Here is a 23,429-nt window from a genome sequence, read left to right on the forward strand (position 1 = left end):
TGAATGAATCAAAGAGATGCATCAATCATTCACAACGACCCGTATCCTGTTATCTTAAAGTTATTTGAAATTTGATTTGTCCAGATATAGCAACAGTGCACCTTAGCCATTGCTGCAGAGTAGGAACGCACTCAAGGAGAACAAGTACTCATATGTGGCTTCCAAAAACTGTTGGATAACCAATAATATTAGGCACCATACTATACAAGTAAATGATAGTTATAATTATAGTACACTGCATGAACGCTAGAGCGCAAATTGTAAAGTAATCTTAGAGGATTCTTTTTCTATGTAGTAACCACGGTGATTATACCTCTGCAGTGAGCGTGGGTGTTGGGGAGCCAGATTTTGTGTTGGGCCAGCTCTACCAACTGTCCACCAGCCTGGCTCCAGAAGTGGCCAAGTCTTGGGCATCGCTCGCCAGCTGGGCTTACCGTTGGGGCAGGAAAGTGGTGGATAATGCCAGGTCAGTGAACATAGTGAAATACAGACGGCTCTTTCTGTACTCTGCCCTACCCAGCAAAGGCCCCATCTGCAGGGTGGCATTGCAGTAGCTGGGTACCGAACAACTTAACATATACAGTATATACCAAATATCTTGTACATAATGTAGGAACGTTCCCTCTACTTTTTAATTCCTGCTCTCCAGCCAAGGGGAAGGATTGCCTCTTCTACCCGGAGAAAAGAAAGAGATTGAAGAACTGCTGCCAGTCACCACCAGTGAAGAGGACAAGGAAGCCATATTCAGCATCCTTGGTCAGGCCATGTGTCGGCCTACTGGCATACAGGTAGTCTCATTTTACAAGACCTTGCAAATCAGATTATTTGGCGCATGTGCTTCCACTTTACACACACACATATACTGTAAATGTAGTTTTAAACATTCATGACCATTGTACATTGTTATGATCGTGTTCTGTTGGTGCGTGTGTGTCAGGATGAGGATATGGCTCTGCAGCAGGATGACGATGAGGACGACATGGTTGATGTTATCTGGCGGCAACTCATTGCATCTTGCCCCTGGCTGGGAGATGCAGGCCAGCCAATCACTGATGGTCTGATTCGGGTTTGGAGGCGGGTGGTGGATCGTATATTCAGCCTATACAGGATCTCCTGCCAGGCATATTTCACGTTCCTCAAGCTTAATGCTGGACAGGTGAGGCTCAGCCATGCCATCTTCAGTACTTAAAAGGAAAGAAAGGTCTACACTTGTCATTCCATGTCCGTTTTGTGTTGTAGGTCCCCATAGATGAGGAGGACCCCAAACTCCTGCTCTCCAATCACAACATCAAACAGAGCAACGACGATGTGATTGTTATGGCAACCCTACGTCTTCTGCGGCTGCTTGTGAAGCATGCTGGTGAATTGAGGGAGGGGCTAGAGCTTGGCCTAGCCTCCACCCCCACAGCACCCTGGAGAGGTGAGGCACACTGCCAAATAAGTTAAATGAGTTGGGGTTAGAGGGTTAGAGGTTTTTTGGGTAACCATACATGAATTTTTCCCACATTCATACATGAAAAATAGAGAAAAAGTTCATAGGCATGCATGAAGTTGGTGTGTACTGTTAGTGTGATGAGGACCACACTAAAAGTCTGTCTTTCCTCAGGCATTATCCCCCAACTCTTCTCCCGTCTCAACCATCCGGAAGCGTACATCCGACAGAGTATCTGCAGCCTACTGTGTCGAGTGGCCCAGGACTCCCCACACCTCATCCTTTACCCTGCCATCGTGGGCTCTCTCTCCCTGGGACCTGAGGCTCAGAACACTGGTATGTCTTCTTTGTGATCATTTCAAATAAAATAAAAATATTCAAATATAGTTTTCTTTCCTCGCTGTTAGTGTTGTGGCTTTTTCAGGCCCTTTAACCATGGTAAGTGGTGTTGGGCTGTACTAAACAATTTTATACACTCAAACTTAAATATAGATAATAAATTGTGTTTACAGGGAGCAAATTGCCCTCAGCCCTGCCAACCTTCCTGGGCAACATGCAGAGTGATGGTCTGGAGGAGGAGGAGGAGCAACAGCAGCAGCAGCAGCTGGAACAGCCAGAGAGCGAAGGGCAGGAAGAAGCTGCGGACGAACTGGCAACCTTGCGTTCCAGTCAGGACCAAGCCATGATGCAGGACTGTTACAGCAAGATTGTGGAGAAGTTGTCCTTGGCCAACCCAACAATGGTGCTTCAGGTAGCGTTGGCAAATAAGTCATGTTAAAGTGAGAGTTTTAGAAGACGTATATTCTTCCCTGTTACAAGAATTCCCCACCAGCAGTGTGCTGCTCCAGAATGAAAATGCAATTGGATTATTGATCCCACCCTAGTAGGAACACTTGTGTAGTGGATTTACCTGTTATGTACTATAATGGGCTGTGGTCTTGAGCAGTTCCTTACCAGTTTTTTCTCTGCTGCCCAGGTCCAGCAGCTGGTCAGTGAGCTGCGCAGGGTGACCTTACTGTGGGATGAACTATGGCTGGGTGTGCTACAGCAGCAAAACATGCATGTCCTACGCAGAATCCAGCAGCTGGAGGATGAGGTGAAGAGGGTGCAGAACAATAATACACTGCGCAGGTGAGGCTCACTTCCTTCCTGCTCTTCAGAGGAAAGCAATGTCCATGTAACACCTTGTTTATACTTCCAGAATTTGTGCTTGTTGGACTGTTGCATTAAGATCAAACTTGTCATTAGGTGCCTCTCCCATTCTCTCTGGGCTGCAAGTATATTTGCTTTTACGTGCCCATAACTGGTGTCCTCTCCATTGTGTTCTAGGGATGAGAAGATTGCCATAATGCGTGAGAAGCACTCGGCTTTAATGCGTCCAGTAGTGTTTGCTCTGGATCATGTCTGCAGCATCACAGCAGCTCCAGCAGAGACGCCTCATGAGACCTGGTTCCAGCAGACCTATGGTGATGCCATCGCCTCTGCCCTGGATCGCCTCAGAAACCCCCAAAACCCAGCCAATCCCGCCAACAGCTGGCTTCCCTTCAAACAGGTCTGTGCCGATGCTTTACTTATGCCATATGATCCTATGAAATCTAAGAACTCTAACACATGCACATGTTTTCACACATAAAACCCAAAATGGGGAGATATTTCTCTGCCTGTTTTGATTCAAAATGTATATCTAAATGTATTAAGTTTAGAGAAATGTAGTGATTTCCTAGTGGTTATCCTGTGATATTATTATTATAATATTGTACATTGTATCTTATCGGAGTGTTTGTATGTTGGGCAGATCATGCTCAGCTTGCAGCAGCGTGCCCAGAAACGAGCCAGCTATCTGCTCCATTTGGATGAGATCAGCCCTCGTTTGGCGTCCATGACAAAAACGGAGATGGCACTGCCTGGCGAAGTGTCGGCAACAGACGCTGTCACCATACAGAGGGTAGGGAACACCATCACCATCCTCCCCACGAAGACGAAGCCCAAGAAGCTCTTCTTCCTGGGCTCGGATGGACATAACTACCCATACCTATTCAAAGGTAGGACACAAAGACAACATAATGTTTGGCTATATGGTGGATGTAGTGAGTCAAAAAGCATTTCATTCGACAATGTTGACCTACAAAGAGAGTTGCATGTCCTCAAAATTCTGAGCTTAGTGAGTTTTCCTATCCTCTTCTTATTGAATTGCCTTTTACACATGCTCTCCAATTAATGTATTGTAAGTAAAATTGCCATAAGAGAGGAGATGACAATTCATGATCTTACTGTAGTTTTATTACATTTTAGTACATGGGTTTCATTGCCGTTATCCTCTCCCCTCTGTCAGGCTTGGAGGACTTGCACTTGGACGAGCGCATCATGCAGTTTCTGTCAATTGTCAACACCATGTTTACCAAGATAAACCAGCAGGAGCAACCGCATTTCCATGCACGCCACTATTCCGTCACACCTTTGGGCACCCGATCAGGACTCATTCAGTGGGTGGATGGAGCTACTCCCCTTTTTGGACTCTATAAGCGCTGGCAGCAGAGGGAGGCTGTACAACAAGCTCAGAAGGTAAAGTTGCTTTCATTCTGTTACATTGCATTAGGAAAGGGCCCACTGGACTGAAACAGCTGATTTTTTCTCAGGATGCCCATCAAAACCCTAAGTCAGACGATGCATTCACTGTGATGCTTAACTCAACCTAAAACTGAAAGAATATGCCTTCGATTACTTCTAAAGCTGTCAGATTTACATATTTTGCAGGTCAGCTTGCAGGTTCCTCTTGCTTTTAACCATTCAATCTCCCACCCTCCATCCCCCAATCCTCTCCAGGCCCAAGATTCATTCCAGCAGCAGCCTCAGCCTGTGCCTCCAGTGCCTCGGCCCAGTGAACTCTATTACAGCAGGATTGGGCCGGCTCTGAAGACAGTGGGCCTCAGTCTGGATGTGACACGCCGAGACTGGCCTCTCAGTGTGATGAAGGAGGTGCTGAAAGAGCTCATGGAAACCACACCGTCCAACCTGCTGGCCAAGGAGCTGTGGTGTTCCTGCACCACACCAAGCGAATGGTGGCGAGTTACTCAGGTGAGAATTTGTATTTGACTACTGCGTAAAAAAAATACACACTGTTAAATTGGTACCTGGGGCCGGCACTCGTTCTCTCTTCAAATGTATGCGGTTAATAATGACTGATGAGATGTTTTGGTTGATCTTTATTTTGTCATGCTGCAGTCCTACGCCAGATCCACTGCTGTCATGTCTATGGTGGGCTACATCATCGGCCTTGGTGACCGCCACCTTGACAACGTGCTGATTGATATGACAACTGGAGAGGTGGTGCACATTGACTACAACGTCTGCTTTGAAAAAGGTAATGCTGTGGGACCAAGCAATAAGACTTTGATGAAACCACCAACTGTATGTTGATTACGGGTCTCATGTACTTTCTTATTCACTTCATCCAGCTACTTTGGTAAAAACCAGGCTTACAGCGAATTCATAAACTGTTGTCTGTGCATCTTCAGGGAAGAGTCTTCGGGTGCCAGAGAAGGTGCCATTCAGGATGACACATAATATTGAGACTGCTCTGGGCGTCACTGGTGTGGAGGGCATCTTCAGGCTGTCGTGTGAACAGGTGACTGCAACTACAGGCAGCAGCGTGGAAAATGACACACTGCATTCTTACAACCTAAATATATACGTAAAAAAAAGGAAGAAACCTAATCTCATCACACACATCATCACATGTGATTTCAGGTGGTTCAGATGATGCGTCGAGGCAGAGAGACCCTGCTGACCCTGCTGGAGGCTTTCGTCTACGATCCACTGGTGGATTGGACCGCTGGAGGCGAGGTGGGCTTTGCTGGTGCTGTGTATGGAGGAGGAGGCCAACAGGCTGACAGCAAGCAGAGCAAGAGGGACATGGAGAGAGATATCACACGCTCTCTGTTCTCCTCCAGGGTGGCTGAGATAAAGGTGAGGCCAGTAGATGGATGCAAGTGTGTGATGGTGATGTGATGGTTATCATTATGTTGTTGTTGGTGTGAGGTTATGAACACGAACTGAAGTCATGCTCACTAATGATCATAGAAGCATTTTGACTTTAACTAGTGTAACTTGTGGAATATGCACAGGTGAACTGGTTCAAGAATCGCGACGAGATGCTGGCAGTGTTGCCACAGGTGGAGGAAGCGGTGGAGGAGTACTTAGTCTTACAGGACCTGCTGTGCGAGGGGGAGAAGCTGCAGGCCAAGCTCTTGGAGGAGATGGCCTTCCTGGAGGGGGCGGAAAACCATCCAGACCACCTAATCCTGACCCTGGAGCAAAGGTCAGCCAATACAAGTTTTGTCCGGAAGTAGGCAGTATTTGCGCCTCGGGTCCAAAAACCCCATTACGGCTCTGACAGGGTATCTGCTTACCCTTTATATCATCAGAAACAGTGAATAAACCGACATAACACATGAATCAAACAATGCTATGCAGATAACCCTTTATTTATAGCAAAGTAATTTATCTCCTTTTTTCTCAGTTCTCTTCTTTCTATATGAGTGAGTGGGAGACAGGTGGATATGCTGTAAATACTCATACTTCAGAATATGGTGATACATTCTGATTCCTAATCTCCACAGGTACTCTGAACACACCCAGCTGCAGTCAAGGCAGCGTACTGTGCAAGAGGCCATCCAGAGCAAACTGGCTGACTTGGACCAGTGGATATCCCAGTACCAGGCCGCCTTTTCCAACCTGGAGGCCACCCAGCTGGCCAGCCTCCTGCAGGACATCAGCAGCTCTATAGACCTCGGTTTGTGAATGGTTTTGCTTAAAGAGGTTCTAGTTGTTTGGTTTACCAGTGAGAATGCAGCAGTAAGAGATGAGCAGAAGATGTAGTTTTGACTAAAGATGAGTGGATTACTTTTGTCCAGAGAAAGAAGATGGCTATTGGGCTGAATTACACTGTTTCCTCCACTTTCAGGTCCTCCCAGCTATGTGCCAGCCACTGCCTTCCTGCAGAACGCTGGCCAGGCTCACCTGATTGGACAGTGCGAGAGCCTGGAGGCAGAGGTCAGCTCCCTCCTGCAGCAGCGCCGTGGGGCCCTTCGAGGTTGCCTGGAGCAGCTGCACAGTTATGCCACGGTGGCTTTGCTGTACCCACGGCCCACCTTGTTACGCCATCGCGTCCACCAGTGGAAGGCCTGGATGGAGGAGCTGCTCATGAACATGACAGTAGACCACTGCCAGCTCATCTATACACAGTAATGGCAGCAAGCGTTTTATGGCATTATACAAAATAATCTTGCACTGTGTCCAGGTTGTTGTTTTTTTGTGTGCATTACTATGTCTTAAATAGTTTTGGCTTTTACTAAGCTACAGCTACTCTTACCTCATTGGACGGGTTAGGTCATGTTTATTCCAATGCTGGTTAAGATACTGCCAACATTACCTCCTAAAATAGGAACAGGCGATGGTTTTGGCCTGGTTGGTTCTGTTGTAAGCACACTAATCTATGGCACATTATTAAAATTATTATTAAATCACCTAAAACCAGGAAAGAAAAATTGAAGCGGTCATATAACGCCTGTTTGGTGTTAAAATAAACAAAAAAGCTTGGATAGAGAAAGCTGCAGTGTATATTACTGCAGTATTGATTGACCATCAAATGAGAAAATCTCCATCAATGTTTGGCCTAAGCCACTGAGAGCCTTGTAAACCACCATGGAGCTTACTCAGCACGTCCACAGTCTAACTTCCCTCCTCTCCTCCACAGATACGAGGCGCTGTTTACCCCCCAGCCCCCTGCAGCATCGTGCCAGTTTCTGTCCAGTGTGGAATTGGCCTTGCAACACCAAGTGGCCGACACCAATGAACGAGTGGTGCGCCATGCCGAGCGCTCCAAGGCCGAGGGCACGACGGCTGCAGCTTGTGAAGAGCAGCTGCAGGAGATCGAGCACTGCATTGCAGTTTTCCTTCGAGAGAACGGAGAGTTAGGCTCCCTCAGCCTGTCTGGCATCATTACCACTGCCCTCTGTGCACTTTGCAGGTTCGACCCCACATTGTACTTGATACCCACAACGACAAAAGTACCTTTTATATACAGTATGTCTTACACCATAGCTGCCCATTAAGTCACACATTGGCACAGTAGTGAACGTCTTGGATGTCTGTATTAGTTACTCATCAGATGTGTTCTTGCCATCACCAAGTCACAGTAACCGACTAAACTATTTTGCCTTATAAATGATTATAATGGCTAAATAGCACTTATTTAATAACAAGCAACAATTGAACATTATCAGTCTGGTTTTAAAAGTAAGTGAACCTCTGAGTAGTTGAATAATCACTGTGACAGACTTGTCTGTGGTTTATAGAGGCGTTCGCTCTGTTCATTTACAATGTCACCTCTGACAAACTCGATAAACTATTGAAGCCTCTATTTGATCAGCAATGCCTTAAATCGATTCATAAAAATTAAATTTTAGATCAGAAATATAGAATGAGTCTGGTGAACACTTCTGATTTGTTATCACTGTTTTCTTTGCAGGCGTAACCTGGTGATGGAGGAGGCAGCAGCCAGTGCCGCCGAGCAGCTGGTGGACCTGACATCCCGGGACGGGGCGTGGTTCCTGGAGGAGCTCTGCAGTATGATCGGTAATGTCGGCGCCCTTGCAACATTGCTGCAACGCTGCCCACTCTTGCCCCACGACCTGGAGCTGCCGGCTCCCTCAGCGACCACCCAGGCCGTCTACCTCGCCAATGCAGTGTACTCGTGCTTACAGGTGATTGCATCCCTTCTTTCACTTTTGGCTTTGTACAGCTCTTTGGTCTGTCTCCGGTTGTTTTTAAAATGTGCTTCATGAATAAATGTGACTTGACTTGACAGCTATGTTGGTTGTTTGAGGAAAATGTTCACTGAAGCGTTTCTGTTTACTGTAGGAACTGAACACCAACTTCCGTCAAATCATCTTTCCAGAGGCTCTGCGCTGCATGGTAAAGGGCGAGCCCACGTTGGATGCCATGTTATCAGAGCTGGATCAGTTGGTGGAACTGAGCTCTGATGGCCTAGGCCTGCAGGGTTTGGTGGACAGCCTGCAGTCTAATACAGGCCTGGACCCTGATGGCCAAAACCACTGTCTCCACATAACCAGGCAAGCAGCTGTCATGAGCTCCACACCGAGTTCTGTTTTGTTGCTGAATATTTTTCATTGCAGAAAGCATCAGATAGAACAGTGAGGATGCAGTTATGAAACATTTTGAAGATGGTTTTTACACACAGAGGTGATAAAGGGGAGCAAGAAACAAGGATATGTAACACACAGGTGAAAAGGGAAACAAGCCTGGAGTGTCAGATTACATCAACGCTGTTAGTGCAATGAAATCATAGGCGCCACATTAGCAGGGTGACATCATTCCATCGCTCTGACAGTCACAGAACAACAATGGACACAGCAAGAGGACAAAAGATAAGAGGAAGAAGAAAAAGGAGGGGGCACCAAAATCAGCCACCCCACCCCCGACTCCCTCAGCCACAGTTAGCCTGGGTGTGACTGTAAACTGCTGAAAAATGGGAAGCAGAAAAACATGACTTTGTTTCTCTGTTCTCAGAATGCTGCGTGCTCAGTACTCTGAGCTCATACAACCTCGCAGCATGGATGGACCTGGCCAGGAAACGCCAAAGATGTCTGCTGGCCAAATGTTGCTTGTCGCCTTTGATGGCATGTTCACCCAGCTGGAGACGGCATTTGGGCAGCTCACTGAAAAGGTAACGCCTACTTGATCCTTAAAGCACAAGTGGAACTAAAATGCACATCCTTCTCTTTGTTCCTCTTTTCGAGTGCCTTCGCTAAATTGCGACTTGAACAAGTATCTTGTAGTCTCACATATGAAGCAACACTGATTATCCTGAAAACTCAAGCCGAGAAGCCAAATATTCAGTGCAGTTCTTTAATTTCACCTTAACTTGCAACACGGCACGATGAACCTCAGTCGTGTCTTTTAGGTGTAGATTTATGGTATGTACATTGTGGAAATCGTGTTTCCTCGCCTTATTTAATGAAAGCATTCACACTGCTGCCTCTTTACCCTGGAGAAGGCTGTGTAGAGCTGGCTGTAAGGAAACACAGGCCGAGGAAGGAAGATTTCTCAGATAAACCGCGCAATACACTCACCACGGTGTGTCATTTCCATAATTCTCAGTTGAGTTGTGTGGAGGTGCCTTCGGCCTGGAGGAAGGTGGACGTGCTGCGGGAAGCTCGGGCCGCTCAGCTTCACTTCTTTGACAGCCTGGCGCAGCGGCAGCTGATGGATGAGGTGTTTTTTCTCAAGAGACTGCAGACCATCATGGATTTCTTCCGGCTGTGTGCCTCCTTCGCTCAAACTCTCTCTGGTAATACTTTCTCCCTGCCACATTCAAGCACATCGGTTCATTTGGGATTGATACAGATTAGCTATTTGTAAGTGCTGCAAGGAATAGCTGTTATCGCAATCAATCTATTTCATATCTTAACTCTGTTTTTCTGACCTCTTTCTGTCTAGGATCATGTCCCCCAGCTGAGGTCTTGTTGCCTTCCAATGGACCAGTTGGTTTGGGGAAGCCAGTATACCAGGGCTCTAGTTCCCCAGGGTCCAGCGTGGTCAGTGAGGAGCAGATGACCCGCCCCATCAAGGCTTTCACCGCAGAGTTTGTCCATCATATGCTGATTGGTCTGCCCAGCCAAGCCCTGGGCCTGTACCTCTGCAGCACCCTGTCTGCCCTCAGCTTGGATGTCGTAGCCATTGTGGAGGCTAAAGACTTCGAAGCCGAGGACAAGGTAGGATGAATCTGGTTATGTGTGTTTAATTAAACTCGGGTTGAGACAAATATTACACAGAGACCAGGTGGCTATAAGTGCAGTCAGACAAACGTATCATGTGCCTGACTCTGCGGAATGCGGCTAGTGCCCTGGCTTCAATATCACCCTACTGACCCCACGTCTGTCCTGCCTACAGGTGACCCTGGATGAGCTCTGTAAGAAGGCAGTAGAGCAGAGCCTGGCATCTGGCCGGGTCTCTCAGCTGCTGCTGAACAGAGCCACAGTGCTGGCTTCCTCCTATGACACCGCCTGGAAGAAACTGGACCTGTTGAGGAGGTTGGACTCCAGCCTGGAGGCTGCAAAGGCCAGCCTGCAGAGGAGCCAGCTGCACATGGCCATGTTCCAGGTAATAAGCATCATGCATCACGTCACAAGACATGCTTATGTATGTTCATTTTAAAAAGATGATAGTAGTTGTAAATGTCACTTGGTACACAACAGAAAATATGTGGAAAGGTTATCAAAACGTTTTGGAATTTCATTGGCAAAAAACTTTAGAAACTGTATGTGGAGCTCTTTTTTTAATTTTGTGTATGTTTGTCTTTCCTCCAGTGGCAGCATGAGGACATTCTTGGACCCAGTAGTCAGCCGCTCAGCGTCAGTATTCCACCACGTTCCGTCATTCTTAGCAACATGAAGAAGAAGCTGTATAAGCTGAGTCAGGATGAGGCCGGCATTGTGGCCATTCAGGTCAGTTTGACACCACAGACGCCATCCTGTGGTGGGAGTGGGACTTCATAATTCTTTCTTTCTGCTTCTTTGGTTTATTTAATTCATAAATCACAAACAAAAGGTCTGTGGTCCCATGTGGTTTCCCCTTTAGGAGAAGCTGGCAACGCTGGAGGCCAGCATCGAGCAGCGTCTCAAGTGGGCCGGTGGTGCCAACCCAGCGCTGGCCCCCGTCCTCCAGGACTTTGAGTTGACCATCAGGGAGAGACGGGCCATGGTAGCCAGAGAGAACCAGCGCACCAGCCAGGTTTGAGCGTAACTCCATCACCACTGCCATGTCAAGTACAAATCCCTTCTTCTAACACTGACTCAGGGACCCCTGCTTGGCCTTCAGTCATTATAGCCAACACTCATCTAATTTTCATTACAAATATGTGATGGCACTTTATTTCATTGTACTTGGATTCAGTATAATAAAATGCTTTAGACTTATAATAGTGTTGGGCTGAGGGATGTGTGTTCTCTCGTTTCTATGTTGGCATAACAAAAGATAATGACAAGTTTCCAATTTCTTCCTAGGTCACCTTCTTGTGCTCCACCATCCTGAACTTTGAAGGTCTCCGGACTCGATCCCCTGAGGCTCTCAACATGGATGCAGCACTGTTTGAGCTGCTGAAGCGTTGCCAGCAGACGTGTTCCTACGCCGCCCAGTTTAGTAGCACCGTGTCCCCACTGGAGCTCCAGCTGCTGCACAGGCTGGTGAGCTCCACTTGTGACTTCATTATTATGCATGAAGTCGACACTGAAAATGAAATGCGCCTCGGGCAACTGTGTATCATGTTTGATTACCCAGAAGTAGATTTGTGTTCTTCCTGCATTATTGTTTGAGTTCCAAAGGCTCTAGAATATTTTGAAGCAAATGGTACCATTGTTCGTAATTGTTGCTTGTTATTAAATGGTAACCGTTGTCGTATTGTGTGATCTCGCTGCAGACTCCAGTGCTCAACTTGCCAATCGGCACCCCTGATTGGCTGAGCTGTGCCCAGAGACAGCTAGAGGAGGAGCTGAGTGCGGAGCGGAGGACGCAGGAGGACCGTGAGCAGCAGCTAGAGTCCTGCGGAGAGACGCTGCAACTCCTGGTTGACTCCATCAAAACCATCTTGTCCAACCATAACCGCCAACTTGCTGACGTCAAGCATCTGCTGAGAGCCATGGCCAAGGTACATCAGCTGTTGCACTCATGAACTAGCAGAAATCTGTGACAATTACGTTCACGCGTGTTGCGCACGAGTGTGAGATCTCCTGTGATACCAGAATGATAAATCAGTGTTATCCTAATGTCATGACTCAGATCTCAGTAAGTCAATCAAACACAACCTGAACACAGATTTGGTGGAATCTTTCTCTGTTGATGTACATCTCCTCATTTACACATTGTGTCGTTGTTGCAGCTTGTTTGAGAATGTCTAATCATCCGTACACAGAATTGATAGTACCTGGAAGAACCGTGACTTTCACCAATTGAATTGATTGAACTTTGGTCAACTGAATCCTATTAAAGGCGACGTCTTGTGGGGAATCGCTTAGCTACAACTAAAGCTTCTGTCACATTTGCTTCTACATAAATCCCGCTTTGTGTAATTGCGGTTGGTGGAGACCATTTGCTGTCTCTCGTGCTGAATTACTCGAGTACAGATGAACCGTCTGTGCTGCAGCCTGTGCCGTCACCTAATGAGTCCCCCCCCTCCCCACACACACACAGGATGAGGAGGCAGCAGTGGCGGATGGTGAAGAGGTAGCATATGACGGCAGCGTGCGACACTTCCTGTTGGAGTACAAGGCCTGGCAGGACAACATCCAGCTGGTTTTGTTTACTGTGGTCCAGGCCAGTGGGCAGCCTCGCAACCAGGAACAGCTTGACCTGCTGGAGGAGATCCCTGCTACCCTGAAGGAGCTGCACTCCCAGAGCCAGAGGTACGCACAGCTCTGGGATACACACAGACACATTTTGGTTCTTATGTTGAATCCCTAAGTGACTGGGTGTGTATGTGTGTGTTTATAGTGTGTATAATGGCCTGGTGGGCTTCGCCTCTCCGCTGGTGACGGACCGGGAGAATGACTGTGCAAGCCCTGTTACTACGGCGCAGAACACCTTTGCAGCAGGTTAGTACCTCCAGCATTCTGAGCAGATCAGTGGGGGGACAATAGTAAGAAAGAAATCAATAGCCAAACTATACAAAAGAACAAACGGGAACTACCAACCTCCTCAGATCAGACGTTGGTGACTTTCATTCATATTTGGGATAAGATGAAGACACGGCTGATTTAAAGATATTTCAGATTATCTTGTCTTTCTTTTCTTCTTCTTTTATTGATATTGCCAATAGACACCTTTACTGTTGTTGTGTTGTCCCATGTAATGAATCTTGTGACCTTCTTGGCCTGCAGCTGTACGGTGCAGTGGGGTGAAGACTCAGCAGGACTCCATGTCTCAGAATGCTCGCAAAGCTCTGCCCCGGAACCTGGGAACCCCCGCCGACACGCCGCCCAGCTCACTGCTGGTGAACAGCAAGGGCCTGAACCCCAGTCCCAAGCGGGCTGTACGAGACCCTAAAACAGGACGAGGTAGAGCCCCACTCATCCAAAATATGAAGGTCCATCTCTTGTACAGGGACAACCAGGAAGCCTTTACAGCACCACTGTCACAACGCTGTCATCCACTGCACATCACAACTATCTCCCCAATACTGCACACTTATAACATTAGATCGTCCCAGGGGGCATTTAAACATACTGACAGTGTTTCACAATTTGTTTCAATCAAGTTTTTAGTTTTTAGTTTCAAAGAACTTTATTTGTCCCAACAGGTCAAGTTAGTTAGTTGTGTGGCGTTTGTGTACATAAAAGACATGCTGATGTGTGTATTGCAGCTGTCCAGGAGAGGAACTCGTATGCTGTCAGTGTGTGGAAGAGGGTGAAAGCCAAGCTGGAGGGCAGAGACGTGGACCCCAACAGGAGGATGAGTGTCACGGAGCAGGTAAGCACTGTGACCGTGACCCGTCTCATGTGTCGTTCAGGACAGCAGCTTAGCAACACTGTGGTGTGTTTCCCCTGCAGGTGGACTTTGTCATCAAGGAGGCCACCAACATGGACAACCTGGCCCAGCTGTATGAGGGCTGGACTGCCTGGGTGTGAATGCTCCACAGCTTCATGTCTTTGGTCCATCGAAGGCTTGGAGATCCACCAGAGTCCAGCAGGTCTGGGATGTCAGAACAGCAACACCAGGCCACACTGGGGGGAAGAAATGGAAAGCGGACGCTTAGCCAGCCCTCCCAAACTCCTGGGCACGTAAACTGGGGCCAGTTACCACGTAGCACCGCTGCAACCACACTCCCCCAACCATCGGTGATCCAGCTAACACAACGCTTAGTGGGTGTGCAGCCCCGCCTCCTTTCTGGGGTTTGAACGGGCAAAGCTGTTCTGAATGGGGGAGGGGGGAAGGGGCCCCCGGCCTCCTCATCTTAGAGATACCTTCCCTCCCTCACCTGCACAGCCCACTACCAAGTTCCACCCATAAACATCAGTGTGTCCTGTTCAGTACATGAGACTTCAGCTGAAGGCAGCCTGAAGCAGGAAGTGAGCGTGTTCCCTCTGAAGCACACAGCTTGTCGACTAAACCAGCTGTTGGCTGGACTTCACCGCGGGGCTGAATGTCTCAGATGGATGGATGGATGGAGGATTTAAAATGGCCGCACTTGTTTTTTCCTCAAATATTTTCCTAAATCAAGCGGTGATTCTTACGGGCCTGTGGCAGATCTGTGGGTGACACAATTTGACATGAGGACAAAGGTTTAGCAGAATTGTAAAGGCTGACATGGATGTTTATCTATAGCCAACAGGAAGAAATTGAATAAGGGAAAACTGTGTAATCGAGACTTCAAACATAAAGACTCAAATTGGTGATGTTTGTCATATATTGACAAAATAGGTTCAGTGTGGAGAGTTTGCTCAGGAAGATTTGTTATGCTTTTGTGGGTGAAGATGAAACGTCCTGTCGAGAGGTGATTTTCCAGGGCTGGTTTGAGAGGAGAGGATGGACGATTGGAGCATACGAATTTAAACAAAAAAAAAACTTCTTTATTCTTTTCTTCAGTGTGCATCTTTAGTAAACTGTGTTCTTTGTGACTTTTCTTCCACTCCTTCCTTTTTGATGTGGCCAAGAAGCTTTTGCCTCCTTAATATGTACGACCCCACCCCTAATGCTCGCATTTTATTGATCTTGACATTCTAGTTTTACATTTTTAGTGGGAGACATTAAAGAACGATGTTTTGGTGATGGTGCAAAATGTTATTTCTTAAGGCTTTTATTGGATTTTGTTAAATGCCGAATAAACATGGAACTGAAGAGTTTGTTGTCTTAAATTTACTCTCAAAAACCTCCAATGAATTTATTAGATTGTTACTGGGATCCATACCAAGAACAGTTAAGGAATTTGTTTTCCAGGTCTAGATTTGTTTTGGAAAGTGGTGAAATGTAGTGACAAATCGTGTCAAAAAAATGTTTGTTTACAATGAATTTTCATGATTCATGCCTGAAACTAGCGATGGACTGAATCAGGACTTGGCTCGTCTTTCCTCTTCAATGAACCCTCTTCACCGTTCATTTGCCTATGCCTATGGTGGTTACTATGGTGACAATCTATGGTTATCATTCAGCAAACCACCAGGTTATTTTGCTTGACACACACATGTATGAGACCACCTGCATTTATTTGCCGGCTCATTGCCTGGCTTCAGTTCCCAGACGTGGCGACTTAGCTGTGCTTACTTGTGTCTCATTTGGATGCAAACTCTCAAACCACTCTTATGGTTTAATTATCAGTTAAATTGTGTGAATGGGTTCAGGGAGTCATTTAGGAGCAGAATTATGACTTTGTTGTAAAGTAAAAAAGGTTGCAATGTTCTCTTTATATCGGCTCTCCATATATCAGGCCTTGTGTATTTATGTAGCACCCACGAGTTTTAACTTTGTGAAGTGGTCAAACTGAGCAAATCTATTGAAACAGGCCACGTAGAATAAATCACTAAATGAAAAGATAAAAGTGGAGAGGATCATGGGTGGCACTCTAAAGACGAAGTATAATAATGGGGGAAAAAAGTAGATATGGGATAAAGTAGGAAGAATGAAACTTTACGCATACATTAAAATGGTGAGCTTGTGGACAGACAGATGTGAATGCTGGCTTGGCTGATTGTCACATTCCTTTGAATAAACAGCATCGGCACACACAGTTTGAACATCAACCTGCACATGTCCAAAGTTCACACACAGCCAGATTACCCAGTAATACACACACATTTAGAGGACCCAGATGTTCACACAGCCACAATGCCACAATCATCTTTATCTTCAGTAAACTATCCTGAGAAAAGTAGCCGTCATTAAAATGTGTAAAGTCCCAAAGGTTAGTGATCAGTTCAACCCCTAAAACTACCATCTCTCTCTCTCTCTCTCTCTCTCTCTCTCTCTCTCTCTCTCTCTCTCTCTCTCTCTCTCTCTCTCTCTCTCTCTCTCTCTCTCTCTCTCTCTCTCTCTCTCTCTCTCTCTCTCTCTCTCTCTCTCTCTCTCTCTCTCTCTCTCTCTCTCTCTCTCTCTCTCTGCACACACAGGCAGGGGGTGAGACGGATAGGCAACCCAGCTCAGTCAGCTTTGTGTTTAGTGTCTTTTCATTCTTAGTGATGTCTGGACAGCGAGTGTGTGTGTCTGACTTTGAAGAAGACGCCAGGAAAAGTCTTCCGAAAGCTGTGTATGACTACTACCGGTCAGGGGCTGATGAGCAACACACTCTGGTTGACAATGTCGCTGCCTTTAACAGGTAAACCATGCGTACACACTCATCAATATCCAACCAGTAAACCATTAGCAGTTTGAGCCCTCCACATAATCAAAGAAAATACGTTTACTGAAATATGTTTACAGTAGTCATGTTGCACACTGACTAGCACTCTTGCCTCACATGGCTCAATGTCCTGGGTTCAATTCCCAGCCAGGTCCTTTTCTCTGTGGAGTTTGCATGTTCTCCCCCTGTTTGTGTGAGTTTCCACCGAGGCCTCCAGCTTCCTTCCAGCAGGCGTGAATGGGAGGGTGTACCCTGCCTCTTGCCCAATATCTTGCAGGGATACACTCCAGCAAACCCCCATTGAGGATAAGCAGCTATGGATAATGAATGAATGTTGCACAAAATATAAATGTGCTCATTTTTGTCATAATTGAAGTATCTTTTACAAGTGACTAATCCCTCTCATAATATTCAGACTTTGGACAACACACTGATCAGTCGGCGTGTTTGTTTGTCTGCTGTTCTCTGTGTAAACCTGTGGTGTTGCGTAATCGCAGTATTTGAAGCGTCATATCTCAACATATCCACCTAAATACTGTGTGTGTGTGTGTGTGTGTGTGTGTGTGTTGTGTGTGTTGTGTATGTGTGTGTGTAGATGGCATCTTGTTCCACGGGTGCTGAGAGACGTGTCCTCCATTGACCTGTCTGTTTCTCTGCTTGGACAGAGGCTCAGCATGCCTCTCTGTGTGAGCGCAACGGCAATGCAGAGGATGGCTCACCCTGAGGGAGAGACAGCCACTGCCAGAGGTACAGACAGATGCAGACTGACACACATGAAACAATTCATCTGACAATTCCAAGTCAGGGAGATAAAGGGAAAAATTCCGTGCTGTGGAACTCCAGGATTGAGAACCTCTCATTACACTTTTCTTGTCTTTGTTTTGGTTGGCTGAAAGATTTCTTTTCATGTTAGAAAGTTCTCTAGTTAAATTCTGCTTATTCCCAGCATGCCTAGCAGCAGATACAGGGATGATGCTGAGCTCCTGGGCCACCTCCACTATAGAGGAAGTGATGTCAGCGATGACATCCTCAGTGGGTGGTGGAGGCGTCCTGTGGCTGCAGCTTTACATCTATAAAGACAGAGAGCTCACGCTGTCATTGGTCCGCCGAGCAGAGGAGGCGGAGTATAAGGCCATCTTTGTTACTGTGGATACGCCGTACCTGGGGAGGAGATGGAACGATGTGCGCAACCGATTCAAACTTCCCTCACACTTGAGGTGGGAACAAAAAACACACAACACCAACAAAAGTTTGCAAATCCTCTTTCTCTTTCACCGTCACACTTAAGCTCCTCCCATTGTGTGTGTGTGTGTGTGTGTGTGTGGGTGTGTAGTCTGCCTAACTTCAAATCAGCTTCACTGGCTTTCTCTGAGGGGAACTATGGCAACGACAGTGGATTGGCGGTTTATGTCAGCAAGGCAATAGATCCCACCCTCTGCTGGGATGACATCACCTGGTTGAAAAAACACACTCATCTACCAGTGATTGTGAAAGGAATACTGACCGGTACACACACACACACACACAGACACTCGCAGCTTAGAAAAGTAAATGTGTGATATGATGATAATTTATAATAAGTCATTCTATTAATAATCATCAGTCATAAAATAAGTTATTTTGTGTGTGTGTGTGTGTGTGTGTGTGTGTGTGTGTGTGTGTGTGTGTGTGTGTGTGTGTGTGCATGGTCAGGTGAGGATGCCGTCCAAGCTGTGAACTATGGAGTTGATGGAATCCTGGTGTCTAATCATGGAGCACGTCAGCTGGATGGGGTTCCTGCCACGGTGGATTTATAAACAAATATAAACAAATGCACATGACTGCTATGATCACATTCAGGACAGCTACTGCAAAAACCTCATTGTGAAGTGGATTCTGAGGGTTTGGCTGTTCTTTTATTAGATGGGGTAATCATCTCGTCCTCATATCTTTATAGTGACTTCACAGTACGTTATATGTGTGTCTTTGTGTGTCTATATGTGTAGCTGGACGTGTTGGAGGAGGTGGTGAGTGCAGTTCAGGGTCGCTGCGAAGTCTACATGGATGGAGGAGCGCGGCGGGGTACAGACGTGTTGAAGGCGTTGGCTCTGGGGGCTAAAGCCGTCTTCATAGGACGTCCCGTGCTGTGGGGCCTGGCCTGTCAGGTGACACGCTGTTTATGTGTTTACATCTCTGACTCATGGGACACCAAGAGACATCCAGAGGGTTCTGTTCTTTTTTTGACCCCTATGAATGTTGTTGCAGATATGGATCTTTGGGTGAATATAGCTTTTTTTAAATGATCCATTAACATTAGGAAACAGGGGCCAAATAAAACACCAACCTGAAGACTGAATCCATTTTTATTCAAGTGAAGAATCCCTGTTCATATTCCATGTGCATAAATAGATCCATATATTGTAAGGAAGCATTTCAATCATTATGTGTTCTGCCATCATTTACACATTCCATTTACATCTTCAGTAAGCAGAACTTCTGAACCATTACATGAAACATGACTGTTGAACACCAGGAGGAATTTAAATATGTAGCAGCTCATTGACATGCAGGGTTTCATTGGATTTGACCCGGAAAACAGCTTGCAATGAAATTATGGTTTACTGCTGTGAAACTTCAGTAATGAGCGCAAGTTATCATGGCACTGATATAGTATGATACTGCATAGTTAGTTAGTTAGTTAGTTAGTTAGTTAGTTAGTTAGTTAGTTAGTTAGTTAGTTAGTTAGTTAGTTAGTTTGTTTGTTTGTTTGTTTGTTTGTTTGTTTGTTTGTAAGTACTTAACTCAGAAAAGGAACACGTTACACATTGGTATTTAAATGGGAATTAAGTACTAAGTGCTGTCTTCTACTTCTGTCTATTTCGATTTTTTTACTTTTTAATCATTGTTATAAGTCGATCCCTTATACAGATACACAATGAATCCAACATTTATGATGACTGGTAGTGGGTTATGAATAATAAGATCCATTTTTCCTTTCAGGGAGAACAAGGAGTCTCAGAGGTGCTGGAACTTCTAAGAGAAGAGCTGCGACTAGCTATGGCTCTAGCAGGTAACACACACACACACACACACACACACACAGACAAACACACACACACCACATACTATAGAATAGATTAGAAGTATGTACATTGAAGTGGTCCTCAAACTTGTAGGATGAATTACACTGGTAAGATGACGCAAATATGAGTGTGTGTGTGTGTGTGTGTGTGTGTGTGTGTGTGTGTGTGTGTGTGTGTGTGTGTGTGTGTGTGTGTGTGTACGTGTGTACGTTTGTGGGTTTGTGTAGGTTGTCGCTCTGTGTCAGAAATCAACAGGTCCCTGGTGCGGAGGAGGGAGTTTACCAACAGGATGTGACAGACGAATCTGCTGCAGATTTCACAATAAAGCTCTTGGATGATAATAGTCTATGAAATAAAAGTCAAAAATTAAAGGAATCAAAAGACAATACATTTTAGTGGAGAGTTATTAATTAATTAAGTTATTTGAGTGCATTGCAAGTGTATTATAAACACTTTGTGAAATCTAAAAATCATCTCAACCAATAAAGAAGCTCCTCCGTCTGCCATATGGTTGCCGTATTGCTTATTGAACATCTTTACTGCTTCTTTCCGCCTGACTCCACAATTACCAAAGCGACTTCCTCCAAGTAGATCCTCATTCAAGGAACTTTATCAATGTTGACCTTAGTCTTAACCCTGCACTGTATGCAAAGAAAAATTATCACTTTTCAGCTGTTGTGGAAATAGACAAATTAGAACAAATGGACAGAAGCTCGATCAACTTTACAGCAGTGTATATTGGTAAAGGGTTAAAGGTGATATGTCACACTTTAAAATGATTTTTAAAAAGTCAACAAAAAACATCAAACAAAATGAAACCCAAACTCTGTGTTTTCTATTGCCCCATTATGAACCCTGTAATGGAATCAAACAAGCTTCCAGGGGAAGAAAATAATGTATATTAGTTCTGTTCTATATAATAATAATAATAATAATAATAATAGCAGACCAGTTTGGTGAAAATCAGTGTCAATATCTTTAGATTTTGCGATCCACTAGATCCTGGCACAGCCCCCCCCAAACCTGTCCAGCGTCTCCGTGGTAACTAGACACTGGTACAAGGATTGGGAGTGACCAGGCCAAGAAAGGACCAAAACGAAATGCACATCCATGTTAACCAATCATACTAAGGCCTAAAAACAGAATGAAAAAACTATTTTAATGAAACAAACAACCAACAAACAAACACAGGCGTGTACGAGTTTTACAGTTTTACAATACAGTTTTTTTGTAAATAACAAGGCTCCTTTCCCTGCATGACACAAAATACATCCAATCAGTTCACTCAGCAGTCCTCCAGTGTGTGATGCCAGTTGTGTTCACTTACCTCCTCCTTACACATCACGCTGTTCACTGATCTCTCCAACACTTGTCCATCTTAATTTGACGAGTCTTCCAGCCTGCTGCCCGGTCCTGCATCCTTCTGACCCCGTCTCTCTCCCCATCTATCTACTTGCTGCCACTAATCCCCTCCCCCCCAGCAATCACTGTTCATCAGAGCCGGGCCAATGGAGAGCCAAGCGGCGGGGCGAGGCACTTCCTCTGTGACAGGAAACCAACAACAAACACCCCGAGACCACAGCGGGAGTGGGGAGGGGTGTAGTTGGGGGTAATGAGAGAGGCAGAGATAAAGACATTTAATGGTTCTAAACAGGGTTCTGGTGGTCAGGAGAAGGTCAGGCTGCTCTGTTGTGACCCTGATGAAATATGCAACATGTTTGGGCCATTTTAAGATAAATTACAACGACTCTGGATTCAGATTTTAGGCTACATGTTTTTCTACTGTTTTGTTTTCATCTACCACATTCATTTGATCACTTGCTGAGCATTATCTGTACTTTGCTCTCCCTTTTTAGTTCTTGTAGTTGGCATTAGTTACCCCCTTATGCTTTGAGACTTAAGTCGTCCTGTAGTTTTTCTTTACACCTTTTTACCCTGTAGCTTTATGTTATTAATTTTAGTTATCCCCCATTTTTTGTCCTGTAGCTTGCATGCCCGATATTGGAGTTTCCCTGTGTCCACTGTTATGTCTTCTTTATGCCTGTATGATGAGTTTCCATGTGTCTTTATTGGATCTAGCTTTCAGTCCTAATCATTGGATATTTCACTCATTAAAGATGTTTCTGCTCTAGCAAATAGAAGCCACTTTGGTGAGAAATGCCTTCAAGACACAAACATCTTAAGTTCTGCTGCTGTTATACATATATGGTGTGATACATGTAAAATTACCACTAGAGATTCTTCATGCAAACATATCGTTTTGGATGATGCACATCGTCCAAAACTTAATTTTTTCATCTACATAAACATGCAGTTTCTGGTGGTTAAGGAGGAATACGCAGTGGATCTAAAATAGAGCCCTGTGGGACACACATGGCTGAATTAATTGATATAATGCAGTGCTACAGCAGCCAGAAGGTTGACTAGCAGACAGGAAGATGAGGAGCATGAGGCAGCAGGATGGGCAGGGTGCTGATGGGCAGATAGAGTCACGTAAACAGACGCACCAGATAAGTGATGGCTGTGCTATGGCTATGACCATATAAGGCCCGGGACAATGATAAGTGAATTGTTGGGAGTGTGTTCACATGTCTGCAGTGTTTGTGTATGCAAGCAGACAGGAATCTTTTCTGATTGTGCCCTGCAGGATTTTCCTCCATCTTTAATCGTGCTGCACTAACAAAATGTGGCACCCTCTAGGTTACATTTGCGTGTGTGTGTGTGTGTGTGTGTGTGTGTGTGTGTGTGTGTATTGGTTTGAGCTCAATTTGCAGTGGGTGTAACAGGAAATCCACAGTCCCACAGTCAGGAAATACTGTTCAGAACTAGAAGCAAACGTGATCTGTGGCCCCTGCAGCCCTCGCTCATTTTCTCAGCAGCAAAATGAGGGTTGATTCACAGATAGAGGTGAAGATTATCCTCCACTTATGTGATGTATCCAACTACGCCTGTGTTGATGTTGTGATGCTTTCACAAAAGAACATTTTCAGATGATTACTTTGAGAGATACTGAAATGTTGAATATTCGCTTTGCAGGCATAAGAGTGTGCTCTTGAGGTTGAATATTTTACACTCTATATGCAGTCCAAGTCCTTTCAAGTCAAGACAATTGTATTAAAATTGGTGTATCAAATTTTTAACTTCCAGTGGCTCAGAAGTAGCTGCTGTCATCCATCCTACCACAGCGAGACAAGTATTAATTAAGTCTTAATTAAAAGTCTTAATAAGTCTTAATTAAGTCTTACAATTGTATTAAAATTGGTGTATCAAATGTTTTACTTACAGTGGTTCAGAAGTAGCTGCTGTCATCCATCCTACCACAGCGAGACAAGTATTAATTCCTGTGGCAGACTGATTCTTTTTTGATGAATGTTTTAATTGAAGAAAGCATTTGACATCACAATGAGCATACAGAAGAAGCATCCAAGACATTTTGGGGATTGTTTTTTTATGCAGAGAGAAGGGGAGAAACGATTAAGAAAGAGGAAAGAAATATTGATTGGAACCTGCAGTCAGTTGATGAAGCTAC

The 23,429-nt window shown here is 45.4% G+C and overlaps 2 protein-coding genes and 1 long non-coding RNA gene across 4 annotated transcripts in view; 2 read left to right on the plus strand and 1 right to left on the minus strand.

Annotated features, from left to right (window-relative positions):
* smg1 (SMG1 nonsense mediated mRNA decay associated PI3K related kinase) overlaps nucleotides 1–15,348 on the plus strand; it is a 31,992-nt gene extending 16,644 nt beyond the window's left edge. For both annotated transcript variants that reach the window (XM_076144213.1, XM_076144214.1), the window contains exons 32-64: nucleotides 322–466; nucleotides 650–788; nucleotides 938–1,156; nucleotides 1,240–1,420; nucleotides 1,607–1,768; nucleotides 1,945–2,183; nucleotides 2,409–2,563; nucleotides 2,762–2,984; nucleotides 3,228–3,474; nucleotides 3,765–3,994; nucleotides 4,256–4,507; nucleotides 4,655–4,793; nucleotides 4,948–5,057; nucleotides 5,180–5,398; nucleotides 5,557–5,750; nucleotides 6,052–6,224; nucleotides 6,396–6,675; nucleotides 7,188–7,460; nucleotides 7,962–8,196; nucleotides 8,354–8,565; nucleotides 9,023–9,179; nucleotides 9,614–9,803; nucleotides 9,953–10,227; nucleotides 10,406–10,615; nucleotides 10,822–10,959; nucleotides 11,093–11,245; nucleotides 11,518–11,697; nucleotides 11,931–12,158; nucleotides 12,701–12,912; nucleotides 13,001–13,101; nucleotides 13,387–13,563; nucleotides 13,869–13,975; nucleotides 14,056–15,348. In XM_076144213.1, the coding sequence (XP_076000328.1) occupies nucleotides 322–466; nucleotides 650–788; nucleotides 938–1,156; nucleotides 1,240–1,420; nucleotides 1,607–1,768; nucleotides 1,945–2,183; nucleotides 2,409–2,563; nucleotides 2,762–2,984; nucleotides 3,228–3,474; nucleotides 3,765–3,994; nucleotides 4,256–4,507; nucleotides 4,655–4,793; nucleotides 4,948–5,057; nucleotides 5,180–5,398; nucleotides 5,557–5,750; nucleotides 6,052–6,224; nucleotides 6,396–6,675; nucleotides 7,188–7,460; nucleotides 7,962–8,196; nucleotides 8,354–8,565; nucleotides 9,023–9,179; nucleotides 9,614–9,803; nucleotides 9,953–10,227; nucleotides 10,406–10,615; nucleotides 10,822–10,959; nucleotides 11,093–11,245; nucleotides 11,518–11,697; nucleotides 11,931–12,158; nucleotides 12,701–12,912; nucleotides 13,001–13,101; nucleotides 13,387–13,563; nucleotides 13,869–13,975; nucleotides 14,056–14,133 (6,233 nt within the window). In that variant the 3' untranslated portion in view covers nucleotides 14,134–15,348. The remainder of the gene's footprint in view (nucleotides 1–321; nucleotides 467–649; nucleotides 789–937; nucleotides 1,157–1,239; nucleotides 1,421–1,606; nucleotides 1,769–1,944; nucleotides 2,184–2,408; nucleotides 2,564–2,761; nucleotides 2,985–3,227; nucleotides 3,475–3,764; nucleotides 3,995–4,255; nucleotides 4,508–4,654; nucleotides 4,794–4,947; nucleotides 5,058–5,179; nucleotides 5,399–5,556; nucleotides 5,751–6,051; nucleotides 6,225–6,395; nucleotides 6,676–7,187; nucleotides 7,461–7,961; nucleotides 8,197–8,353; nucleotides 8,566–9,022; nucleotides 9,180–9,613; nucleotides 9,804–9,952; nucleotides 10,228–10,405; nucleotides 10,616–10,821; nucleotides 10,960–11,092; nucleotides 11,246–11,517; nucleotides 11,698–11,930; nucleotides 12,159–12,700; nucleotides 12,913–13,000; nucleotides 13,102–13,386; nucleotides 13,564–13,868; nucleotides 13,976–14,055) is intronic.
* A 1,249-nt stretch (nucleotides 15,349–16,597) lies between these two features.
* Nucleotides 16,598–20,406, plus strand: hao1 (hydroxyacid oxidase (glycolate oxidase) 1). Its single transcript, XM_076144215.1, has 8 exons — nucleotides 16,598–16,814; nucleotides 17,434–17,585; nucleotides 17,785–18,055; nucleotides 18,172–18,344; nucleotides 18,531–18,622; nucleotides 18,824–18,982; nucleotides 19,818–19,887; nucleotides 20,128–20,406. The coding sequence occupies exons 1-8, from the start codon at nucleotides 16,678–16,680 to the stop codon at nucleotides 20,193–20,195; spliced, it is 1,122 nt and encodes a 373-aa protein (XP_076000330.1). The 5' UTR covers nucleotides 16,598–16,677; the 3' UTR covers nucleotides 20,196–20,406.
* On the minus strand, nucleotides 19,805–21,328 carry LOC142993467 (uncharacterized). Its single transcript, XR_012961120.1, has 2 exons — nucleotides 21,228–21,328; nucleotides 19,805–20,541 (listed from the first exon to the last, which is right to left on the minus strand). It is a non-coding gene; the product is annotated as an uncharacterized LOC142993467 (long non-coding RNA).
* Nucleotides 21,329–23,429: the final 2,101 nt, after the last annotated feature.

Source organism: Genypterus blacodes, unplaced genomic scaffold (genome assembly GCF_046128005.1).
Source record: "Genypterus blacodes isolate CSIRO-AG114 ecotype Tasmania unplaced genomic scaffold, CSIRO-AGI_Gbla_v1 ptg000028l_1, whole genome shotgun sequence".
NCBI classification, from domain to species: domain Eukaryota; kingdom Metazoa; phylum Chordata; class Actinopteri; order Ophidiiformes; family Ophidiidae; genus Genypterus; species Genypterus blacodes.

What these genes read in the sequence shown, in the direction of transcription:
- hao1 (XM_076144215.1), top strand. Translation starts at nt 16,678, where the DNA reads ATGTCTGGACAGCGAGTGTGTGTGTCTGACTTTGAAGAAGACGCCAGG. An exon ending in AAACTTCCCTCACACTTGAG is followed by an intron (nt 18,056 to 18,171) that starts GTGGGAACAAAA and finishes GTGGGTGTGTAG; the next exon opens with TCTGCCTAACTTCAAATCAG. An exon ending in TGTGAAAGGAATACTGACCG is followed by an intron (nt 18,345 to 18,530) that starts GTACACACACAC and finishes GTGCATGGTCAG; the next exon opens with GTGAGGATGCCGTCCAAGCT.